Here is a 20,758-nt window from a genome sequence, read left to right as displayed (position 1 = left end):
GTGTGTGTGTGTGTGTGTGTGTGTGTGTGTGTGTATATATATATATATATATATATATATATATATATATATATATATATATATATATATATATATATATATATATATATATATATATATATATATATATATATATATATATATATATATATATATATATATATATATATATATATATATATATTACACATGTATATTTAGTATGAGAAACAGCCAGATTATAACTCCATGGTCTACATTTAAAAAATGTAGACTAGCCAAAAATTTTCTACGGAATTCTCATGTTTATTCCTAATTATTTTCTCAACTTCTTAGTTACGAAATATACCCACATAACATAATAGCACTTAAGTAAAATTATCTCAGCATGTGACTTAAAATATCGATTCGTTGCTACCTATCATTTCTTGGTATCATATTTCAAATATCAAGAAAATAGGTCAATACTTGCTAGGTAAGGTATATTTAGTAGAGAATAAAAAATGATTAATTCACTAATAGGGATGGGTGAAAAGGAACCAAAAATGAGAAGTATCGTAGAAATGACTTTGCTTTTATTTCACAAACGAATTCAGTTTTTTCAGTGGAGGATAACAACTACAGAATATATTTGTTGGTATAAAGCTCTTCAGAATATGATATTAATTCATTTGTATACATCCTTACCCATGCAAATGAAGTTTTTTTTAAAGAAGCTAACATCTAGGGTTACTGTATTTTTTGAAGAATATATATATATATTTTTTTTACAAAACTCATAAAAGTCCATTATGCATCTTTACAAATGGAACTTAAAAGATCTATTCAGTGCCTTTTTCTTCCTCAGGGTTCTCTGGTATTCATTTAGACGCCTGTGGAGTTCTCTATAACATTCCTGCAAAGAAATAAAAAACGGAAAAAATATATCGTTCGTGGGTAAAATAGATGTAGATATAAAAAAAATCAACATATTTCTCACATATTGCTTTGTAGACTAGCACAAAAGTTACAAATTGGTAGATCTGGAAAGAAACTGGTGTTTTAGCAGTGATATCCTCGATGATAAAGGAAACAAAATACCATAATTCAGCTGAAATCCCTGATGGACAGACTATTGCTGTTGCAAAAACGTTGCAGGAGGTGCTGTAATAGGCAAAGAGCACTAATGAGACAACATTAGCGCTGCCTCTTCAGTGAAGTGCTTTCAGTAAGTAATATGAAAAGATCTATACGTCATTATACATGCAAATAAAAATGTTGGACCAACTCCCTAAGTTAGTCACCTTTATCTTGTCATGTCAAATGATTTAAATAAACTGCGAAGCAGATTATTTCTTATTTTTGAGTCTGGTCCCCGAGAAGATCACATCGTGTTTTTTTTAACAAAAATTATCTATCACTGGTATGCTAATGGGACTTTTACAGCGGTCCTTCGACTTCTGCACAGTTATACACGGCACATGGGCTGAAATCAAATATCATTTGTCTGCTAGTATGTGCACTGTTACCAAAAAAAAAAAAAAAGTAAGAAAACAAACCAGAGGTTCTTCAGGATTCAAATAAAATCTGCTTGATGTTTAACTGTTGACAAGAAGCATAGACTCTGAATTGGCGATGTTTATATAGAATTCCTGCAATCTGATGCCGTGTTTTTTTTTTTTTACTACTGCCAAATTCTCTACCGAAATATCCTAGAAAACTCCGAATCTTTGTTAAAAGTTTGCGTGCTATCCGTGTTAGCTTTTATAATATTATCTATTGTTGTAGAATCATTTGAAATGTTAATTGAAAATGAAGTTATTATAAATAGGGTAGATTGGATTCGCAATCATTCTTCCCCCTTTTAATAGGAAAAGTAGAACTGCTCTGAGGTTATCGAAGAAGGACCACCAGAATCTAAAAATGGTGTAGAAGAACAGCACAGCATTTTCCAGCTTCACTAGATTGGATTTGCAATCAGCTTCCCCGTTTTAATAAGAAAAGTAGAACTGTTCTGAGGTTAAAGAAGAAGGACCACCAAAATAAAAAAATGGTGTAGAGGAGTAGCACGTCATTTTCCAGTTTCACTTGGAATTTCATAAGTGGATTAAAATTCGAGCGAATATTTAAAAAGTTATGTCCTGAACAGTATGCCAATAGTATGATGCTGTCTGAGGTTAGAAGAATGTTCTAATTTCAAGGGAGCAAGAACGTCCAAGAAAATCTTAGTGGCAGTGCAGTCAATTTTTATCACTGATGCGGTTTTTGTACGGATTGTTTTATTCAACTGATGTATGCCCAAAATAAAGAAAGCAATTGCTTTTCTGTGAATGAGGTTTACATAAAAGAGTTACGAAGATACTATTTTGTATGAAATCTGTATTCCCACAGGAATATGCACCGAATTTCGAACAATTGATTGCCGAACAACCATTAATCAGTTTATAAAGACTATATTTTCTCGAGGAACTGGTTCTCGATTGGCTACAAAATTTCGTTTCTGTTAAAGAAGATCGTACATTTTTTTTTGCACAAAGTGTTCCTCTTCGTGTGTATTTTAAGGTGATATCCTAAACTGGCGAGAAAAAAAAAGTCTGGAATGAAAGATTTGGGAAATTTTTAATCAGCTCAGTGGTCTGGTTAAACTACGGTATACTTAACATCAAAACATTAAGTCAAGAACGGCAAACTCTAAATCTCACTTACTACTAGTTATCAATAATTTTATACTTCTCATGTGCATTTCAGTTTTCCACTGATTATTTTGTCATTGTCGTTAGTTATGAGGACAAAAAACCTTAAGTTAAAGTTAAGTATATCGTAGTTTAACCAGACCACTGAGCTGGTTAACAGCTCTCCTAGGGCCCGCCCGAAGGATTAGATTTATTTTACGTGGCTAAAGAATGTTGGAAAAATAGAAAATATGGGCTAAGTGCCCTTTGTTGCAGCTATACAAAAATAATGTTCTAAGTTTTAGAGTAAGAAATAACAAAAAAATTAAACGAAATCTTAAATAATTTCCCAACTTTCATATTGCAAACGTAAAATCGCACATTTCAAACCTCTTAATTCTTAGGACAAACTGTGATTATCAAATTTCTCTAGTTCTGCTCACCATTATATTCTTTATCCCGATAAGGTTAATTTATCCACATTCCTTTTTTTTTTTTACCTTTGATATCCTAAGAGCATTTCAGACGATCGATGATGTCTGTCTGTCTGTCTGTCCGTGTGTTTGTCTAGCCAAATGGTAGATCAAAGTTCTTGATGAGAGAGAAAAAAATTGGTACTTTCCCTTCAAATCGTCAGTAATTATGAGAATAATGAGTTCGGGTGTTGGAAAATTTTGTTCTGCATGCTTAAAAAAAAAAAAAAGAAAACAGAAAATAATATAAAATCTTTTAAACTTTCAGTTGTTATTCTGCTCATCTTTTTCTTGTATTAAATGTTCAAATAATTGTATTTTGCAAGTTCAAGGCTAACGATAAATGGTGGTTGCTTGTCAGTGCGTTTGTCTAGCACAAACGTGGTTCGGGGAATTTATTTCGTGTTCTTATTAATAATGTTATTATTACTGCTCTATCCCTATTTTACATGCTTTAATAACAGTTTTTATATATCTTAAAATTTTTGTTCATGTTTATAAAAGACCTTATTAAAGGTTTCTTATAAAAGAACTCCTTTAAGAGAGGAAGCGTAAATTATTCTGGCATATAGAAAGCAGCAAAAAATATATTAAATTGTCATTTACAACAATATTAATACTCACTAATACTAATGGTTCTTGAACGAGACTTATTCTGGTATATAAAAAGTAGGAAAAAATATTAAACAGTTATTTACAACAGTATTAATACTCACTAACACTAATGGCTCTTGAACGAGAGTTATAAAACGCAGTCATTAAAACTTGTCTGATAACCAAAGCTGACGCTATGAGCTTAATGATAATTAGATATTAATTACAATACTAATAAAAACACTGGTACCAAGGACATACGAACATGATTAATAATAAGCTGTAATGACAATGGTTTCTCACGCATTGAGAAACAAAACTGAAAGCATAAAACTGAATTATCATTAACCTCTGATTAAACACTACTGATAAATGCTCAGTGAAAAAGAATGATGATAAACAATAATGACAAAATGTGCTACAACTAAAATCAACCGTGGCTATTGTGCTTGAAGGAAACACCCTGTAGTAGGTGCTGCCCTTTCGATGCAAAGTGAGAATGAAATAAGATATTTATTTTTCAAGCTTATTGACCGTTCACTCTCTGTCGTCTGATTTACTTGACAGATGGACGGTTAGAGGAATGACTGAAACTTCTTCTTCTTCTTTTTTTAACGTGCTTTTTCCCCATTTTTTTGTATGGGGTAAGCACGATGCCTTCTTTTGAAGGACTTTTTGATTTGGCTTTGGGCTAGACCTGTGGTCTCGATCGGCTGCCCTGCCTGACATCGCTTAGACCCCGGTAGCGTATGTTTCGTGTATCATACCCGACCCAACGCCCTTTCTTCCCAGCAGCACTGAAACACTGTTGTGTTATCCACCGTCGTAATAGAATGTGAGTCGATACCGCTGAACGTGCTTTTGAAGCGAGACACCTCAAGTTTATTTATTCCAGTGATACAGGAAATATTTCCAGGTGAACAATAACGATGACAGTAGTGCGAGTGCTAGTCAAGGGCACAGAGGTGACTCTTCACACATTTCTGGTGAATGAGTCTTTGACTCCAGTAATCAATATGATCACCATCTTTGTAATCTTTGCGAATGTATCCATTAGTTGGAGCTTAATGGTCAACGATGATTTGGCATGCAACAGCACGCCCTAGGAAATAATGCCTGTAAAGGAACAAGTATAAGCCTCTGCGTAATAATTCATAAGCCTCTGAGTAATAATTTATGCTTATTTAAGCTTAACGGGGAAAAATAGTCACATGCGGACGAAATAGATACTACTATTTCAATACAAGGGTAATAAAACTGATGTTAACAGTCACCTCAAGTTCTACTGCACGGAACGCTGCTAGATAAACGGATTCATCGAAGTGAATCTTTGTCTAAACAACTTGAACACTTCAACTAGTATTTATTAAAAATCTTTCAGATGTAATTTTTTTATGACTGAAATATCTTCAAATTATTTATGCATAGATTCTTTATCATTACATTCTGAAAACGTACATTGATAGATATATCAAAGATATCCCAATGGGAGAGTCAAGAATTCATCATGGGTAATTCATTCACCTAACAAAATGTTAATTGTGGTACCTCAGTAGGCTTCGCCTAAACCACAAAGCGTGGTGGACCCGATTAGAAGCACCGCTCAAGGCCTGATAACTGTGACCTTATGAGCTGGGTTCTTGGAAACCCAAAAGTCTATCTGCTGAGTCATCAACGGCCACTGCCTGCTTCCCCCTGGCCCTAGCTTGGGTTGAGAATGGGGTTGGATGCTGATCATATGCATTTATGTTCAGTCTCTAAGACAATGAGGGCTAGTGTATGTATCTTGCTTGTGTGACCTAACCTTTAATGTCTAAAGTGGCCTACTTCACATCCTAATTTCCATTATTGAGGTAAAGCAAAATATTTAAGAATGTTTTATTAGAATGATTTTTTTCCGTGGTAGTCCCCATACGCAATGACAATAAGTATAATTCACGGGGCACCCTCTGCTACCCATGGAGAGAGTCGGCGAATACTAATTAGTATAAAATCAATTCGCTAATTGAATATTTCTTCATGTCGATTTGAAATTCTGCAGTGGTAACAGTAATTAATCTAACTGAAGAGAGTCACTTGATGCCACAGTATTTTTATAGACAAAACAACTATTATTTATCAGCAACAGGTTTGTTGGATCTAAAAATAAGATGTCATTGTATGCAGATGATAAACCTCTAATTGAACGTATTTGCTTACCTGAATGCAGAATAGGATAGCTTTGAGCGTTGATAGAGATAAGGAGTGAGTAGTGCAAGTAGTGTATCTACAGACCAAGCTCTCATTTTTGATTGTAGCCTACTTTAAAATAAAAAAATATGATGTAGATCAGAAAGGAAGGTATTCTTCTCATCTCTCCCCAAATCTACGGAAATAATGACATCAATGCTATATTCAACATGCCATTTGGTATAACGTTATTGGAATATTGCCTTCCCAGTTTTGGAGGTAACACATTCATGCATTTAATCATAGTTTTACTATCTTGCATCTTGCCAACGCAATTTCTAGTTGTGTTGATTTTATTTTTTACTTAACAATAGCAATCATGACTTACAACCATTATCACGTGTCCTGAATTCAGATATATTTATTAGGTCTGGAATACACACAACCTCATCATCGTAGCCATATGGGCAATCGTTTTTATTGCTATTCAGGCGGAAATATATTTATAGAATCTATTGGTTACTTTTTACCAAATACGTATGTAACTCTAATAGCCACAGTGCCCTCTTAACTTTATATATATATATATATATATATATATATATATATATATATATATATATATATATATATATATATATATATATATATATATATATATATATATATATATATATATATATATATATATATATATATATATATATATATATATATATATATATATATATATATATATATATATATATATATATATATATATATATATATATATATATATATATATATATATATATATATATATATATATATATATATATATATATATATATATATATATTTGACAGCTCAAAATGTTTTAAAGAAAAACTTGGAACTTAGAAAAAGAAGTATGGTGAAATACAGCAAAATATAACAAAGATTAAAAAATAATCTAATAAATATATCCCTTTTAAGAGCTGAAGCTGAAAATGTTTAATATATATATATATATATATATATATATATATATATATATATATATATATATATATATATATATATATATATATATATAAGTGTGTGTGTGTGTGTGTGTGTGTGTGTGTGTGTGTGTGATTCCACCATGAGATCTTTTCCCCTGAATAGGTGTTGGCTGCCAAGAAAAACAAGACAAAATCAATACCACAGCCACACTTTAAGTGCTGAACCGTTGATAAACCTGTACAGAAGACTAGACCAATTTTTATAACATGACATACGGGGTACGCACGACATGAAATACTGTTCATTTATCTTTGATGAAGAAACCTGAGAAAATGGCAGGTGAAGGTGTTAAACTAATGAATGTGATGTACTGACTATATCATTGTATAATCTATATGTAAATTACATTTCAGCTTTTGAAGATTTGTTCCAAATGTTACATTATAATGTTATTTTAGTTCCTTGTACCTAAACGTTCTTTAAATTAAATATCTTTTAAGTTTCCAGACAGTTCATTTCATTAAACAACTTTTTACCAAGTCACCCGGAGTTAGAGGCGAAGATGGTACATATTTCGCTCTGTTATGACGTCCGTTTTTCATGAAAATCTAGTATTTCTTTATATTGATTGAAATCTAATTTTCAGTATTTGATGTGAAATCAGTTTCTTCAAGCTTCTCTCTCTCTACTCGAGTTAATTTAAGGAATAGCCGAATAAATTTCAACCAAGAGAAACGAAGAAAGAGAAATGTACACGTGTTATACGTCAAAAACAATGTCTGCAAGAGATATACCTAATCGGTAGGTAGTTTTTTTACACTAATGCGTAACTGTTCCTCAACCTTACTACGACGCCGCTAAGGTACTAGGTCACGCAGAAGAATAAAATTATATATAAACTAAGAAGGTAACAAATATATATACCGTAGGTACAAGACATGAGTGGTGCAACCGTTCCACATTCCTTCTTGGGCAAATACTTGTGATGCTGTTAAAGTACTAGGCTGTAACTAAATGATCTTTGCACAGATAGGTCATTATAATATGGTATACAGACAACCTTTCCACATCTGTACACAGCTGTTGGATTTTTGGGATGCTGATAAGGTACTAAGCTGTTTTTATACATTTACTGCTGTCACAGATGGAGTTTCTTTGATGGCCAGATTCAACCTGGATAGGCTGATGTGCAGATATGCCGTCTTCTTCGAGGTGTGCCGATTTTAACCTGTCGATGGTGACCCAGTCCTCGTGTCTGTGTTGATTGTTTTATTTATAGGGACCCTTATATGGGGGAATCTCAGGGGGTTTGTGAGTGTCATCCTGCAGGAATAAGAATTGATAAGTATGTGGATTCTTTGATATACTACTTCTTCGTATCTTTGTATTTCTGTCTAGATGGGCGATGTTTTCTAACAATTTTGCTAAGTCTTGATAGATCCTTCTCTTGGCTAGTGTTGACGACTGGGAAAATTCACATAACCCGGGAGGGACCCAGGGTAATTCTGACTTCTAGTTGAGTCCATCATGTCTGGAGATGAGGGTGGCCCTGAGAGATTTATGGTTTTTTTCTGCCAAGCCACTGATGGGTATTTTATAGCAGAGTAATGGTGAGTTTTCAGACCCATTAATTTGGCTAAGGAGGTCCTCCGTCAGATGTTATATTGCTCAGAATACCAAAACTGCTGGCCCAATCATCAAGGAATACTTCAATGCAAACGTTTAATTTTTTATTCCAACATCTGTATTGCTTCTGATCACCTTGCACATTGTTCTGTTGCCATGAAGATGCATCTTCACCTGTCAGATGAGGTAGGGGACCAATGATATTGGCATTAAAGTGATCATAATGTTGTCTAGGTTGAGGGTTATTGTAGGTGCCAGACTGGGTGTTGGGTTATTTAAATTTTGGCCCTGTAGACACTGTTTGGTCTATGATTTCAAGCTTCTATTTGTTCCATGCTAGATAACTCTCTGTGATCCCACATTTGTTGTAGTTCTCCCTGAGTAATGGGAGAGGCCGTGTATGGGAATGAATACTTTTTTCAAGAGGAACTTTGGAACTATAGGACCTGGAAGACCAGCACTGGTGTCAGAGGGGATTGTTCATCCCAAGTCAACAAAATGACATATTCCCATCATAGATTGTGCATTGGTGAGTTCATTGTAATTAATGCATAGTTTTGCCCCATTAATTTCTATTCAGGACAGTGAGTTTGCTACTGGTTTTTTTTTTTGTCTGTTTTATGATGCACAGTACAACTGAATTCAACATGTTTATAGTGAGGCATGTACCAGTGGTTGACGATCCATTAGGATGTCAAAAGAAGTACCATCAAGGAGGTGTGTAAAGTTTCTGGTGCTCAGTTGGATGGCGAGGAGTTCTCTGTTGAAAGTAGTGATTTTCTTTCCACTGGGGATATTTTTCTCCAGAAGAAACCCAAGAGTTGAGTTGTTCTATTTGATTGTTCAGTTACAATAGTCATTATGATGTTGCTTGCATCCACTGTGAGTGTAAGTATGGCATCTGGGTTGAGAAATACTAGAGTGGTTGAGTCTTCAGGATATTTTTAGTGGCTCAAAAGCATTTAGCTGGGCAGTGACCCAGAGTAGAGTCATGTTGTTTCCACTGAGGGCCACAGTTTGTGCGATTCCTGGGAGGACTTTTCAGTATTGGTTTACTGTTCACATGAATTACTGTAGTTCTTTAACACTGGTTGGTGCCTGTAGTTCCTTGACACTGGTTGGTATGAGATATTTTCTGATACATGGCACTTTGGAGTCTAAGAGCTGGATACTTTTTGCTTATGCTTTATGACCCAGGACTTTGATGAAGGATGGCATTCCCATAGGGGTGTGGTGCAATGAGATAATCTGACATGGTGTACTGTAAGCATTACAAAAAGATGTTTGCAGTACCCCACTAGTTGTATCCACTTTTGACGTTTTTATTTTACTCCATTCGTGTTTCCTTTCTTCATTCTTGATGTCCAACATTTCTAACTATTATTTCTGAGTGCATTTGTGGGTGTTTCTCTCAGTTGCACCTTTATTGTCCAATTCCCCTTATCTTGCTGTCAGCCACTTGAACTCCCTCCTTTTGCTTTCTCTAGCACTAAATGGCTGAAGCTACCCAGCCCACTGATTGGCATTTTAGCCTAATCCATGAGTCCATATAACACATTTATTGGGTGATACTACCAGGCTGATATCTCAGAACAGTTAAAGCTTGGCTCTGAAGTGATTTTTGAGTTTTTCTCAATTTTTGGAGATAAGGATGTCACTGACATAGCAGATGCAGCATGGGAGATCTCCAAGATTTTTGTTCATTAGCCTTTGGCACATGGCACTAGAGTTCAGGAGGCCAAATGTGGAGTAGTTAAGCCTGTAGGTTCTGGAGGGCCTGATGCCCTCAATCTTGGGATTCTCCTATCACGTTTTTACCATATGGAGTGGGCCATCTGTTCCACTTCTTTGAAGACCTCTTTTTTTGGGGGGGTAGGGGCCACAATATGGTGTTGTATGACTTGCTTTGTTTGAGCTTGTTCTTGAAGACATAAGGGAATCCCTATAGGAGAGTATGCAAGTCTGTAAGACCTATCAAAGAGAGAGACAGATGCATGGACCAGGTGGTGAATTGTACTGTCTAGCAGGAAGCAAGGGTCAGGAGCTGGTGATGAGTGACATCTGCAAATACTCCAAATTGTCAGATGAAATTGGAACTAAACATGCATGTATGCACGTTGGCGATAATAAATTCCCACTAGTATTATCATTTTCATATGTTAGAGGATGAGTCTCCAGTGGCCATATGTTGGTATGGTGCTGCTATTGGCAGCCACAAATCAGAAACTGGTGTCTGAGGGTCTCTGGCAGTCTGCTGGTGATGCCAAGACAGTGGAGCTACTGCTGAAAGGTTGGTTAGTGATGTAATATCTGGTGGAATGTGTTTCTGCTGGGGTTGTGGTAGCCACCATAATTATCATGGGTGACCATCCTGCTTGGTTTTTCCCCAGTTGCTTAGTGATATATGAAGAGGATGGGTTGGTAGTGGAGCCCTTTTTTGTCGCTTGCCCTGGTATTCTTTGGTTTTGGTAATGCTGTGGGTTGGGTGTTGCAAGGCCTTGAAGGCCTCCAGCAACTTGTCTGCTTTCCTCAAGTATTCCATCGATGATGGGGAAGGTAGCCTGGGTGTTGGTCAGTAGTCAGAGAAACCATATTTCCTTGGTCATCTTGACTTTCTTGGGGATTTTTGTCTGTGTCAAGGTCCATCAAAGTGATGTGGGGTGGGGGATGGGGGTGGGGACTCGAGTTCATTCCAGGATGACCTTGCTATTGTGTTTCCTATCCCTTTGTTGAGTAGGCTAAGAACTCACTGGGCACAGGCATGTGGTAGCAAGGATAAGTGGAAGATTAAGAACTTTATCAGGATGATGTATTTAATCCTCTTATCTTGGACATTAAATCAGCTTTATGTTTTTGGGGAAAAGTTAGTCTGGGATTGCATTTAGGACATTGTCCACTTTCTTACTCAAAACTGTGAAATTTGAAGGCAGAATTGTTTTACTTTAGGAAACAGACTGATGGTTTGGACATTCTGAAGGAAGGTAGACAGAGATTTATATTATTTAAGTTTGTCTGTTTGTTGATGAACATTCTCATAATCATCCTAATTAGTCCATTAGTTGCTAATGGCTAGTTGCAAGAGCTCTATTATGGTTCACCTTGCTACTGAGACAGTTGTAACCTATTACTTGAGAGCATAGCCAGAGCTGAAATGTTGCAATCAGTCCATTGGTGGCTTTATTATATCAGCAGGCATAGCTATTGTTGTTTGTGAGTTGCATGGTTAATGAAATTGCCATGTGGGTCTTTATTGGTATACATGAACACAGGTGGTCTGTAAATCACACACCTTGAGAGTACAGCTAGACTTGAGACATCATACTTGTTCAGTTAGTGGCATTGCTTACAGGCCATGGATTTATCTAGCCATATAGTTAGCAGGAGTTATATGTGAGAACCATGCTGGCCTACCAGATCACTTTGAGTTTACCAGTGTCAAAAACACAAGACACAGAAAGCTGACTGACTATATTAGACAGCATAGTGGCAACACAAGTTGACACTTGTAGGTTACTGCCAGAAATGTGCATGGTATTTGCTCGATATTATAAAATACAATGATATTTGGATAGTTTGAAAGAGTAGCCAGCAATCCCTGCTGATGACATAATCTTTGACCTAGGTAAAGCCTTGTCTAACCACAGAAAGGAGAAAATGCATCATCTATAGCAAACTCAGACAAGAGTGGTCCCATGAGTCATGAGTCCTTGACTTTGGGTTAATCCCTTACTTTCTGCCCTCTCTAAGTTCAGTTCTGTTACCTCATTTAGATAGTACCAGCAAGGGAAAATCTTAGCAATTTATGAATCAAGGAGATTTTAGGAGTCAACAATCACACTAAGTTTAAGCAAATCTCCTTAGTTTCCACAACATCGCTCATTCATACCAATCAACCTCTTCCATTTTTCCACCATCCCTATCAATATTCATTGTTCCACCCTCCTGGTTCTCACTTATCCAGTGAGCTTAAACAAGGCTGACATTTGATTTGAACTTGCTTCTGTTGAGAACTTGTTTGAACTTTTTCTCTTGTTTGTGCTTTTTCACTTCAATCAGTAGGTATATGAACGAATTTTACAACACACCAGTCACTCTTCCATTTACATATTTGTAACATATGTTTTGGTTCCACCAGATAACTTTTGATGGCTCACAAAAAAACTACGTTCCATTCCATAAAGTTCAACACACTCAACATAGCATTTCCATAGTTGTTTCTATTTTTTTTTTTTAGTCTAACTGTTGTATAACGAATACTTGGTCAATGCACCTCTCCCTTGTCTGTGCCCTTACAGCTCCACTCCCCGGCTCTCAGTCCTTCTGCCACCACCCTTACCCTTACTTTCTCAAGAAAAACCCTACCATGCACCATACACTTTCCAGAATACAAGTTTGAATGATGACTGCCGGAAAAGAACAGTAATTGACGTAATATTGGTACGAATGGAGACTGTTTGTAAAATTATTAAACCAGAAAAATTATGCATAATTAAAATTAACTTCTAAGTTTATGTGGAAAACTTTAAGCAAGAGCATGTGGTAATAGTGAGCTTTACTGTAAATTTCTAATGAGGAGAAAGAACAATAAAAAGTAAAGATGATGATGGTGAAGAAAGAAAGAGAAAAAAACGTTGACTGATGAGGGAAAGCAAATAGAACGTACAATACTTGATGACAATCTTGATTGAATATGGTAGATTTGATGGCAAGCAAAATCCAATTATGATGAAAAACAAGATCAAACGGAAAGAGAGTTAACGATAAAGGACAAATTTCACGCTATCACAGACGCACATACAGAGAGAGAGAGAGAGAGAGAGAGAGAGAGAGAGAGAGAGAGAGAGAGAGAGAGAGATTCCAGAGGCATATGTTAAAGTGAAGGAATTGTGGTTGATGGTTGTGTAACTAATATCATTACTTGAGCGAGTGTTCCCAGAATATCCTGGAATATCGGAGCGTTCCATAGGCCATAGTAGCTTAATTACATTCCAGGTTAATAGGTTATTCACGCGGCTGTGACGGAGGGAATTCAGTTTCATCGATCAAAAGCCTACGCACGAGAAATCATTAAGATGCTCACTCTTTTATGTGGGATAATTGGTGGGTGTTTAGTATTCTTTTATTGTTTGATCGTTTGAGTATATCGCAGAAAATTACTTATGCGTTCTTCATCAGCCCTCGTTAACATTTTAATTATGTTTCTATGGACAGGCTTTATGGGGAACACAAACACACACACACACATGAAAGAAGTTGGAACCTAAGTAATTCTGTACCTGAGGGTTTTCCCGGTCGGCCTTCCGCCTAACATACCAGGAGAGCTTAGGTTCCGACTTCTTGTGTGACCTTGAGAGACTGGGGTTCGTTCCCGATGTGAGCCAGAAATTTATCTCTGTGAAACACGTGGTCATATGTTCATTATTTCTACACACACACACACACACACACACACATACACACTCGTATATATATATATATATATATATATATATATATATATATATATATATATATATATATATATATATTTATCTTTTCATATGTATGTATATATGTGTCTGTAGTTCTTCATTGGAGGGGTGGGTAGAGTCTCGGCTAGCACGCTGTTGGCCCAGCGTTCGACTCTCCGACCGGCCAATGAAGAATTAGAGGAATAATTTATTTCTGGTGATAGAAATTCATTTCTCGTCACAATGTGGTTCGGATTCCACAATAAGCTGTAGGCCGTTGCTAGGTAACCAGTTGGTTCCTAGCCACGAAAAATCAATCTAATCCTTCGGGCCAGCCCTAGGAGGGCTGTTAATCAGCTCAGTGGTCTGGTTAAACTAAGATATACTTAATTACTTAAGTGTGCGTGCGAGCTCATGCGTGCGCGAATGTATTCGTAATACCAATCTCTTAACTTTGTGATTTCCTCATTCTTTTTCTTTATTCTGTTTCCTCTATAAGTCAAGAATCTAAAACGGAAATAATGGAAGGGCGTCTTCCTTTGCTGCCTGAATCCAGCCCCTCAGAGCAGAATGAGTCGGGTAAACAATTAACTCATTATGCTTTAAGATGAACATGAAATCATATCAGTTCGCTCTTGCATACGTTTCTAGAATTAAGGTACATTTTGCTATAGTAAGATGGACCCATCCCCATCATCATTTTTTTATAATATTGTCTGTTGCTTTGTTGGTGGGATATATTGAACCTCATGCTCAGTTTCACGAGTATCATGTATTTTTGATAACTATGATGACTTTTTAACTCCGCTGCTTCCTGGCGCCTTTTTGCAGCACTTACACCTGAAATATAAATAAACGAAGCTGTTCTTTCTTCGATGGGAGTCGAGCTTATACAGAGGAGAGAGAGTGAGGATACAATTAGTCCATCATGCTACAGGGAAGAATAAGAATACGTTCACACCCATGACTGCATGAAGTATAGAGTTTAAAAGCGCAAATATGCCTTTTCGTTAAGATTGCATGTATTCTTATTTTGTTTTGCTATAGAATTTTTCAAATCTAAATTTTCTTCATTCAGTGGGTTGTACATTCTCATATGAATTGCTTGTCATATCTAGTATTTACTTTATTATTTACTTTTATTTTTTTTTCATTTCTGCTAGGTTTGTGAGTTAGTGCATCTGTTTTTGAACCTTAAAGCTAAAACAAGCCTGATGTCTTCATCGACAAGACAAGCTGTTGTTCAAAGACCTTGTCTCTGAACAGACCGATAATTTTGCCTGTTACTCCGAGAAATCAAAGGTAACTGATAAGTCCACTGTCCCAGAGCATACAGCGGTCACTTGTGGTCACATGTTGGTCTCTTGATTTAAATTTTCTAACAGCTAGCTGTCTCCGTAAGATTTTTCGTCATTATCTGCCGTATCTTTCGTTGCTACGTGAGCATATTTGGAACTCTTTCGTTGCTTTTATTGTCAAGAATTACACTATTTGGATGATATTTTAAGGAGAACATCCATAAGTTAATTTAGCACTCTCTGTCAGTTAACTGCTTTGCTAGATTTGAAGAATTTTTAGTAGATATTACCATATAATAGTAAACGATTTTCACTTGGTTTTTCGTTTCTTTAATGGACGCGCGATCGCCGAATTTCGAGGAATGATCGATTTTCAGTTTTTTACAGTTTTGGACTGGCATTAGTCTAAATAAACATGTCCTGAAATACTATTGCTAAAAAAGAAATTTTTAGTGTTTTTTTTTTTTACATTTTTGTTCACCGCATTTGCCGGCATTTGAGCGGCATTGAGCGAAAAATTGTCGCAAACTTTCTAAAATATACTTTACTTCCCTACTAAAATACACATTATCTACAATAAAAACTGGCTCTCTCTCTCAAAAAATATATCAGAGTAAATATGTATCTATGTATCTCGGCCATATCGCCCTGTGAGCGACACTGAGCGACAAATTGTCGTACAATGTTTGTATGACTTGCCAATTCTGGATAGTAGAAGTGAGAAATTTACTTCAGTATCCTACTAAAACTACCCATTTTCTACGATAAGAGCTTGTTCGTTCTCTAGAAAAATATCAAACAAAATATCAAAAAAAGAAATATACATCTATGTATCTCGATATTTTGGACCCGTTATCACAGATGTACTTTGCCAACTAGTATATAGCCTATATAACATTTTATATTTATTGACATATTTTTACTGCGTATTTTCGGAAATCTGAAATTATATAAGTAGGTAACAGTTCCAAACAGAGCGTCGGGTTTTACCAATAAACCATCTCGATTTGTTGTGTAGTTTTGATGCAAGTGATAATCCTAGTGCTTCGTGACGCATTTCCTTTTCGGATTTTCGTACCGTGTAGTGCATTCACGCAATTCCATTGCCGTAAGCAAGAGAAGTACCACTTTATGAGGGAGAAATTTGAACGATTGCGTCTCGCAAGTTTGTTACAATAGTGGGACGAAGGAAACGGGATTTCTCTCGCCCGGGATACAACAACACAAGAACGCCCATATCTAAGTAAGGGATTTGTTTTCCTGTATTAGTGATATTCACATTAGTGGCATTCTAATTAGTGATTACTGTATTTCATAATATATTATATAATTGTAAAAGACCACAATGCTTGATTTTACTGCAGTGAGTTGTCGTCTGACTCGTGAATTGTGTAGGCTTGGTTGTGCAGCGTTTATTTACTTTATCCTCGCAGTTGTTTGTTTATTTGCCTCCAATATCTGAACGGAAAACATGTACAACAGTGGTAGCGTATGTAGGTTATGTAGAAAATTTATTACGAAAAAAATTCGCAGTGACAGCATATAGCCTACTATTTTTTATAGGTTATGGAGAAAACATATTGATAGCATATATTAATAAATTTTTGGTATGAAAAAACTTTGCACTGATAAATAAATAAATATTGTATATATTATATATATATATATATATATATATATATATATATATATATATATATATATATATATATATATATATATATATATATATATATATATATATATATATATATATATATATATATATATATATATATATATATATATATATATATATATATATATATATATATATATATATATATATATATATATATATATATATATATATATATATATATATATATATTTATACATACATACATACATACATACATACATATATATATATACAGTATATATATAAATTATGTATGAATATCTTTTACTGTAATACAACAGTATAATATGAATATAAAAAAGGCCCATAAAACACTATTTGAACGTTGCAACCATATACTCGTATTTCAAGCACTTCCTTCTGTGCCCTTGTTCACTGGTAAAATATGGGGAGGTGATGCATTACAAGAGTACCATATATATATACTGCCACACCTACATATTCTTTGTACACTCGGCAAGGAAAGTGAAGATACAGTTTTTTTAAATCTTCGGACATACATTACTCAATAATGAGACATCTGGCAACTTTAGAAAGGGGGAGGAGCTTCGATCTTATTGTGTTTGTTTTTTGCCTGATCTCCTAATCCTATTACTTTCAATCACATTCTACGGTTCTGAATTCATTGATACTTGAATGCAGTTGTAAGCTTTACAGTATTCGTTCAAGTTGTAATTTGCAGCGACAGTTCTGAGCAAAATAAACATTTTTCGACGTAACCTACCAAGTTAACCTTACACAAATGAATTTATGACACCACAATGAACGGAATGCTTGCATAATCGGAAACGTGAGCTTCCATAATGAAATCGAGTTAAATTTGAGCAATGTCCAACGAAAAACTTGGGGAACAATAAAGGAACGAATGCAGTGTTATGATGAGAGAGAGAGAGAGAGAGAGAGAGAGAGAGAGAGAGAGAGAGAGAGAGAGAGAGAGAGCTGCTGTTGTGTAAGCCTAGGCCTATATGTAGAGCTACTCATTTCATTATATTTTCCTTTTAGAGGTTGAGCGATACTATATTTGTATAGTATGTTTTAGCAATGGAGAGAGAGAGAGAGAGAGAGAGAGAGAGTTGTTGTTGTGTAAGCCTAGGCCTACATGTAGAGCTACTCATTTCATTATTTTTTTTCCTTTTAGTGATTGAGCGATACTATATTTGTATAGTATGTTTTAGCAATGGAGAGAGAGAGAGAGAGAGAGAGAGAGAGAGAGAGAGAGAGAGAGAGAGAGAAGAGAAACTATGGCAACGTCAAGAAACATCCAGTTACTTGCGTTTTCCCGCCGAAGACCTGGCGATACTCCGCACATCATAGAAAACGCTATTGCGGATTTAAATAGATTTGGTCAACCTACCCTAGCTGTCACAACATTTGCTGCCATTAATTCCAGCTGACCTTTATACACCGTGAAATACAAATATGAATGTGTAAAAATTAAAGAAATTATCATTACCTTGTATGATGATGCAATAATAAGCCAGTTCATAACGGAAAACGAGTAAATATTGCTGTTCTGATAAACAGTTCTTCACCGAGATATCCATACACTATCTTTTAGATCTCTATGAACGAAGTCATCTGAGAAATTCTGATTACTTCGGACATGCATGGTGTTTTTAAGTATCTGAGCGATTTTGTTTTGCAGATTTAACATATATGATATAATTTGCATTGTATTTTCATATTCTAGAGTAAATTTACCGAGATTATGTGTTTTCTGTAAGAAAAAAATTAAAATTCAATGAACGAAATCTAATGAAAACTGTATCTTCACTTTTCTTGCCAAGTGTACATATACTCTTGTAACTCATCATGTGTCCATATTTTACCAGTGAACAGTGGTACAGAAGTGTTTTTAAGTGTTTCATCTCAAAGTATATGGTTGCAAAGTTCAAATAGTGTATTTATATATATATATATATATATATTATCATATATATATATATATATATATATATATATATATATATATATATATATATATACATACATACATATATATAAATATATATATATATATATATATATATATATATATATATATATATATATATATATATATTATATATATATATATATATATATATATATATATATATATATATATATATATATATATATATATATATATATATATATATATATATATATATATATATGTGTGTGTGTGTGTGTGTGTGTGTGTGTGTGTGTGTGCATGCAAATTTTAGGTAATATACAAATCAAGAGAGAGCACATTTCTATTCATTTGATTATATTGAAAATTTCAGGGCATATTTCTTATATGACAAAATAGTTGTTGTGCTAAAATCAGCCTTCCGACCGTCATAGTTTCATAGTTATTACAAAATAACCATAAATTTTTTTCTTTTGCCAGTTTCTCAAAACTTAGTTTTTTTTCAAAAATAAAAGCTTATAACTTCAAGAAGACTGAATCAAATTCAATCAAACTTTTACAGAGTGTAGTACAACTAGATATCTTAATTTTGTACTTGGGAAATTTATTTTAGAGTGAAAAAGTTCTTTTTGCATATTATTATTGAAAAGTTTTGAAATATTTTTGCCAAATGCAAAAAAAAATTAACTTAGAAGTCGAATTTCTAAATTTCCCTTGTAGGAAATTTTCATTATTAGTTGAAGATTAAGTGGTAAAAATTTGAAGCAAATCCCTTCATTCATAAGGAAGCTATAAGCACTTACTTTATTATGGGGCCTTATGGAGTCAGCACTCCCCTTGAAATACCTATTGTTACCCCTCACCCACAAAGAATCATCAAGAAATATTCCAAGAAAGACCATCACTGTTTCTACCGCAATTTTCTTTTATTCCTGATTTTGTCAGAATTTTCTTTACTCTGTACTTTTCCTATATCTTAATTTTCAATAAAGGCAATGTAAAGCTTACTTAGCAAAGTAATTTTTTCATCCGTAAAGACCTCATCTACCAAATTTTAAAACTGATCTTTCTACAAAAGGTATTATTGAACATTATTCACAGTTAAGTATAAATGCTACCAGGTGAATGTGTATTGCGGTCATAATAAACATGTCATCGTTCTATGGTAGTTACTTTCTGAATTCTAAGCATTTGCGTTAAGAGCAGAAATAATTCTATGGAGCCTCAGTTTCGTTATCAGTAGTGCTTCTTTTTTCTCTCTTTCCTACGTTCCCTTTACTTGTTTCGAACGTATCTGTATATCTTTAAATTTTCCAGCTGAAATTGTTGCCTACATTAAACGATGAATTCTCCAGGTCCTTCTGGTGATGATCTAGAAATTTTGCACAGTCTATTCAAACTACTTTTATAGATTAGCAATAAACCTTAATCTTACTTTTAATTTTTTGGCAAATGATTGATTATCTGTTGGTGGATCTGAGAACTGAAGATAGGCAGAAAAAAAATAGAAAAACGATAATCGAATTAGGGCAAGCACTGACCCCATCATTCTTTTACATGCAGGGCTTCACCCTCGCTCATTAAATGGCCGCCCCATACAAACGAAATGAATGTGACTGCCCACATAGCATACTCTCTCATTTTGTCCTTTTTGTATCGTTCCCCCTCTGCCGCCAATGTCTCGTGTCATTAGAGGTTGCCGAGAGAGAGCCACTACAAAGATTGGAAGTCACTACCTGAAGCAGCGGCCATATTGGGCCCTGAGGTGCTCTGGCCTCGCCATCAGCCTGGGGCGGTCGGGTTCGTTCTCACTTGTGTTTTGGCCTGAGTAAAGAACAGTCGTCTATTTTTCGCGCTCGCAAATTTAACAGGACTGGCAACCCTTGCTCCACGTGTGATGTGTCTCAGTTCAGGATAACCTGAGTGGATAGCGACTTTGGATGCCTGTTTTTCCTCCCACTGAAGTATTTCTCG

General features: G+C 34.9%; 1 protein-coding gene across 3 annotated transcripts in view; it reads right to left on the bottom strand.

The window, feature by feature from the left end:
• Window positions 1–539: 539 nt before the first annotated feature.
• Window positions 540–20,758, bottom strand: part of LOC136837547 (uncharacterized) — a 37,202-nt gene continuing 16,983 nt past the window's right edge. For 2 of the 3 annotated variants that reach the window (XM_067102394.1, XM_067102395.1), the window contains exon 7: window positions 540–874. In XM_067102394.1, the coding sequence (XP_066958495.1) occupies window positions 779–874 (96 nt within the window). In that variant the 3' untranslated portion in view covers window positions 540–778. Of the gene's footprint in view, window positions 875–3,130; window positions 3,317–20,758 lie in introns of all 3 variants that reach the window. The other variant, XM_067102393.1, reaches the window with a different exon arrangement.

This window comes from Macrobrachium rosenbergii, chromosome 59, assembly GCF_040412425.1.
Source record: "Macrobrachium rosenbergii isolate ZJJX-2024 chromosome 59, ASM4041242v1, whole genome shotgun sequence".
Taxonomy (NCBI): Eukaryota; Metazoa; Arthropoda; class Malacostraca; order Decapoda; family Palaemonidae; genus Macrobrachium; species Macrobrachium rosenbergii.
The sequence above is the reverse complement of the archived record's forward strand: the minus strand, read 5'-3'. Positions and strand labels throughout refer to the sequence as shown.